This window comes from Cryptomeria japonica, chromosome 6 (assembly GCF_030272615.1).
Source record: "Cryptomeria japonica chromosome 6, Sugi_1.0, whole genome shotgun sequence".
Lineage (NCBI taxonomy): Eukaryota > Viridiplantae > Streptophyta > Pinopsida > Cupressales > Cupressaceae > Cryptomeria > Cryptomeria japonica.
Genome location: NC_081410.1, coordinates 585141366 through 585147192, shown reverse-complemented (window position 1 = coordinate 585147192; position 5827 = coordinate 585141366). Strand labels below are relative to the sequence as shown.

The 5827-nt window shown below is 36.7% G+C and overlaps 1 protein-coding gene across 1 annotated transcript; it reads left to right on the top strand.

Moving 5' to 3' along the window:
- The first annotated feature begins 2073 nt into the window (after nt 1-2073).
- Nucleotides 2074-2637, top strand: LOC131035708 (uncharacterized). The gene has a single exon (XM_057967447.1). It carries the CDS (start codon nt 2074-2076, stop codon nt 2635-2637), a length of 564 nt encoding a protein of 187 aa, XP_057823430.1.
- The last annotated feature ends 3190 nt before the right edge of the window (nt 2638-5827 follow it).

Below are 5827 nucleotides of genomic sequence, written 5' to 3'. Positions count from 1 at the left end.
TTAAGTCTTTCATCTATAATTTTTTTTGTCAAAAACCAACATGCACTATTTTGGGTATAGATTTTTACATGTTTGTCAAATTTTGAAAAAACTTACATTTTTAGAAACTAGACTCCATTCTACACAATTAATTTTTTTTTAAATTTTTTTTGATTAGTTTTCAATGATTTTAGGGGGGAGCATGCTCAAATTTCTATTTTTCAGGATGTGTCCACTTCAAAAATTAGTAAAAAATCATATACTCATTAAAAAATTAGCGGAAAATTTGGCATAAACTACAAGGTGTTAGCTAATTTCTCATTGAAGCGATTTTAAAAATTCAAAAAAAAAGTTAACATTTTAGGGGGGCCACAATAGATGCTATGTTATGTTTTTTGCATAAAAATAGGACCACTTTTTGTGATCCCCCTTTTTGAAGCCCTTAATCTCCACCATTTTCAAAATAAATTAGTAGTTTAGAAAGTAGACTCGAACCACTTTGACTCTTAATCTTGTTGCATCTTCAAATTTGGAGTGTAGTTATGTTCAATTTGTCATTGAAGTTCAGACTTTGCTGATTTAAAAAAAAAAGTGGCATCTTAAGACCCCCTTTTGGTACCACAACTTGGTGCATATACCCTCAAATCAATTTCAACACATACCCTAGCATAGGTAATGACCTTTTCCATAGTTTGTCTTGAAGGACCAATTGGTTTACCAAGCTGCGCTGTGACTAAGTTGAAGATGTCCTCTCTCCAAAATCCCAATGGAAGCCACATAAGCCTCACCCATAGAGGAACCCGTGAAGGAAGCTCTTATGTAGGATTGAATCCAACATGCAAGGGTTTGATAAAAAGACCCACTTGATTGTAGAAATAGGCCCCCTCTTTAAATAACTTACTTCTATCTGCCATGCATGTAAAATCCACCAAGAAATAACCATTGGCTGCCAACATTACATACATTTCCCCCTCTGGACTCCATGTGCGATGAGCCCACGACTCCAGAAATGGAAAGGAAACCCGAACCCCCAAGAACTTACATATCAAAGCATAATTAGACAAGCAATTGATGTCCTCTACAACAGACTCGGGCCAAATCACAAGGATAGGCCTACTATCACTTTTTGCTGGGCAACCATTAACCTTTGAGGGCTTAAAGCCTCCATATTGAGAAGAAGGCTCCCCCATGTCGGAGCTATTCTCACCAAAGATTGAGTTCTCATGCATAAGTAACGATAGACTACTTCCAACTACAACATCTTTGAGAGGCACACTCATCCCACCAAATGAAAACCCTCTTAGAGCCATGTAGGGCCCAAACTAGACAAAACCCCAAGGAGCCCAAACCGGGCTAAAGAGAAAGCTCCCAATCACAAAGAATAACCCCACACAAAAAACCCACCTTGAGCCTCAACAAAAAGATGCACCCCACCCAAAACGACCTGCACACATAATAACCACCAGAGAGAAAAGGAACATAAGCACCACCACAATCTGGATATAGACATTGCACCACACAAGGCATTCTTTCTTATCTATTTTCCGATTTGTTTCTTTTAAATCTAGATTTAAATATTATATATATATTTAATAAATAATAATAATAAGAAATTGTTTTTTAAATTAGATTTGTTTTTTAATCTAAACTTAAATATATATATTTTTTATATTTAATAAATAATAATAATAAAAAGTTTCTTTTTAATTTAAATTTTAATTCTTAATTTATTTTTAAATAATCAACTATCTAATCATAATAAATAATAATAAGAAAAATTTGCTTTTTAATTTAGATTTTAGTTGTTGCATCAGCTCCCATCAACCCCAATTTATGGTGCAAACTATTTTGTATACACCCATTCCATTTTCGCAATGTTTTCTCAACTGAAGCTCATCACAGGCCCTCTTTTCACACTTTGCCTCCTCCAAACTTAACATGTCTGACACTGACATTACTCATATTTTCCAGTGGGCCCCCTATTTGTAGAATCTTCGAACCCTCGACAACGTAGATCAACACATTCATTCGTTTAGAAAGCGCGGCTTCAATGAAGTCCAAATTGCCTGTATAATAAGGCTACGACCCGAGCTTATGGGATATGCAGAAGGAATATTGGAGCCTAAGATGGACTTTCTGATGAATGTGTTTCAGTCCCAGGATATGTTCGTTAAAGCCTTGTTAAAAGCAACACAACTTCTCGGTTCCAGCCTAGAGAAGACCCTGAAGCCCTCGCTTGCTTTCTGGGAAGGATGGGGTTTTTCTAGAATGGAGCTATTGAGTTTCTTATGGGTACATCCTGTCGTTCTCACATGCACGTCTCTAATGCCTGCACAAATGGAACTCATCCACAAGATTGACGCTCCCAAAGAAAGAAAAATGTACAAATATATTCTAAGTATGGTGTCTCTTAGCCGCGTGCAAACGTTAGAGGCCAAGATAGAGAACCTCAAACTCTGCGGGCTCTCGGCTGAAGAAATATGGCAACTATTTGGAGCTTCTCCTCTAGTCCTTTATCTCTTCAAGGAAAATGTTAGGGAAAAGATGAACTTTCTAGTTAATAACAAGGAGCTCCCTGCAAATTATGTAGTGAAGCACCCTAGGATATTAACAGCCAGTTTGGAAAAGACTTTGAGGCCCAGGTTTCTGGTTTGGTAGAAAATCAACTCCATAAATGGCTTCAACTTTACTCTTTTGACAGTATTGTCGTTGACAGAGGGAAGGTTTGTTAGCAAGATTATAAGATGGCATCTTGAATCTAGCAAATGAACATTACAAAAATTAAATTGTAATGTTCCAAATGGGTACTACACTAGTGCAAGTAATGAACAATTATGCATAATGTTTACAAAATAAGTTTTCCAGGCCCTAAATGTTTGCAGAGGTTGTAATTAGGTGTTTGATGTATTATAATTTAGAACGCCGAAGTCATTTTTTCAAGAATACTTGAAACCAGTACACCAAAACAATAGGTTTTTCTATTTACAGCGGAAGTTCATCAACAATAACATCACAAAACATTATTATTTAGAAGTCAGCTATGGTTTAAAGCAGAGTTTTGGGATTTGGTCAGGCTCTGGCACAACATGAGAAATTAGAGCTATACTGTTTCCAATTCAGAATAAAATCAATGACATGCATCGAAAGTGCAACTCCTCTCAGTTTAAATTTCAATGAACAAGTTGCTGTGTTACACGTAGCAGATACCCAATCGGAGAAATTGCTCACGATTCAATGAATTTGATATTATCATAAATTAAACAAATTGCCTAGGGTTTAAAAATTTAAAGGTGGTCCTGCTAAATAAATGAACGCTGAAAATGACCCACGAAACACAGGGATGCAAATTGCTACAATTTTCACAGTTAATGCATTAATTGATATACTGATCATACAATCTATTGCCACTTTTTTCATGTCATGTGGTGGGATTCTGCCAATTCTCCTCTGGCAATGCAGTCTCACATGCACCTAATAGTTAAAAACTTAAAGCCATTTTCTCTTTTTGTTATTGAAGAGTTCTTTACATTTGGTAAACATGGCCTAATCAAAGTTAAATTTTACAATCATCAAGGAGTGTAAATACATTGAATCCATGAACACACAGAGAAAAAATAAAGTACCATAGTGTCTTGATGACAACATCCAAAACTAAAATTTCTAGTAGCTTATTGCAAGTGTTAAACATGAACTTCTATGCACAATTGATCATTCACCCTCAGTAACATAGTAAAACATCCCAAAATAACTAGCTAAAAGTATACACATGTTGATCATTTACCAATAATATTACAAGAATCATTTGTAACCTATTTTAAGAATGTGCATAAGATGGTTTAAGAATATCATGGAAAGAATGTTCATGAGACTAATAATTTCACAACGAGAGTAATCCGTACTTAAATGATACTATCCTTGGGGATAAAATAAAATTTGTAAGAATATTGAACCTACTCTTGATTCAACATTACAAAGCATCAAGTCGGTATTATAATATCTAATACTGAATTTATGCAACAGAAAAATGAAGTGTGGATTTTACATGTTTATGCAATAGAAAATGAAGAGTGGTCCTTTTCCATGTTTATGTGATGAAGATTAATAGATCTATATCATTAATTGTATATTTTCATGAGATAGATGTTTTTATTTATTAAGAAAGCAATAAAACATAGGTGTTGACTCTTTATACAACATCTTATAGGTGGCAAAAGAAAGATTACACGACAAGGGTACAAACCCAAAACAAAACAAGGTCGGGCAGGCCAATAACAACAAGCTAGAAGTCCACTGTTAGAAGCTTGCCAAACCAACAACAACCCAAAAATTGACACAAAGGGGTTTGGGGGGGAGGTGAAGACTTCCCCTTCTGCTTGCAACAAACAGCAATCCAACTGATACTACTATTAGGGACATCAGAAGAAGAATCAAGTGGGGGTGTCTCCGTGGTGTTTCTGTTTGCAACAACAGATTGCTGCAAAACAACATCTAGAGCAGAATCATCAGAGCGAAACGATATTGCCGAACAGGAGTAGTAGGTGTAGGATCCTCAAGGACAAAAGAGGCCACTATTCACATTAATTTTCCCGTAACTAAGGTTTTTGGTTGGGTTGCTTAATTTTGTTTTTTTCAGCTTTCCAACAGCACGGGGCATACACGACAATTGTCAGCTCGATGTTACTCCCTCGGTCCATTCTTGCCATTAAGTTTTTGGAGTAGCGCAATGGCGACAAATGGAAAGACGTGCTGACTAGGCTTCTTTCCAGGGCCCACCTTTTGGTGGAGTAAGCAAGCGGTTACCTGACACCGTCATGTTCTGGTAGGTCCATTTCTATTTGAAAGGATTTCCTAGCTTGCCCCTCTGTGGTTAGCAAAATGTTTTTAGTTTATGACAGTGCAAAGATCGTTGCGAGCAGGGAGTGAAGTCTTTGGGCCGTTTTGCTGGGTGTGATCTTCAGGGTGACATGATGTGGTTTTCTATTCGAGGGTGGTTATACCTTTTTGGCATGTTTGGGAGCTGTTTCTAGAGCCGCGGTCTCTATTTATGCTTGTTTTTTCCCTGTTAGTAGGGGTTCAAAACTTTTCAAGAAGATCAATTAAGTTTGCTTTAGTAGGAATTTTAGCCTTTTAAAACTATTACTGTTTTCTGGAGAAGGTTATTCAAACTATGCCTGCGGCCTTTGTGATACTTCTTTCAGTATGCTTTGATGGTCTTTTCTGTGCTGTTCTATTAGAATTCCAATAACTTTGGGAGTACATTTATCTAAGCTTTTGCCGATTAAACTATGTTTTGCACTTGTTATCTAGTAAATGCATGATAAGTATTTCCTTATGTTGCAAAGAAATTTAATTGTGTCTTGGTTATGTTCCTGATTCAGACTTGTAGATTGTTGAATGGGCATTAAATCGTATGTACTTGGGTTTTCTATGCTCATGTCTTTTAAAAATGCTCTGGCGTATCACCTCAAAAGTCTAGTTTAATTGTTTTAAAAGTTTCCTTCTTTCCCCTTTCCTCCAAACCCATAAGGAAGAGGCGACTTCTCAATCTCGGAGGTCATTCAGTGAACCTCATGCAGTTGGTCCCCCATCACTGAATTTCCCATAAGACTGTTTGTTTCCAAGGTAAAATTTAGAGTCAACTATTATTTTTGTGGCACGCCTGGTGGAACCATTTCAAATATATCTCTGAGCTAGTTTATGAGTCATAAGCTTGTCACCAGGAGTCAGACAACTTTGAATCCTTACCTTCTTTTTCCTCAAATAGTGACCGTCCATTCAACCACAACTTCATCCTCACAGAGTTTTCTTGCAGTCATACACGCTGTGATGGCACACGTTCCCCCCCAAA

Bases quoted from the DNA above. Each gene is read 5' to 3' on its own strand.
- LOC131035708 (XM_057967447.1), top strand. From the start codon at position 2,074: ATGGGATATGCAGAAGGAATATTGGAGCCTAAGATGGACTTTCTGATG.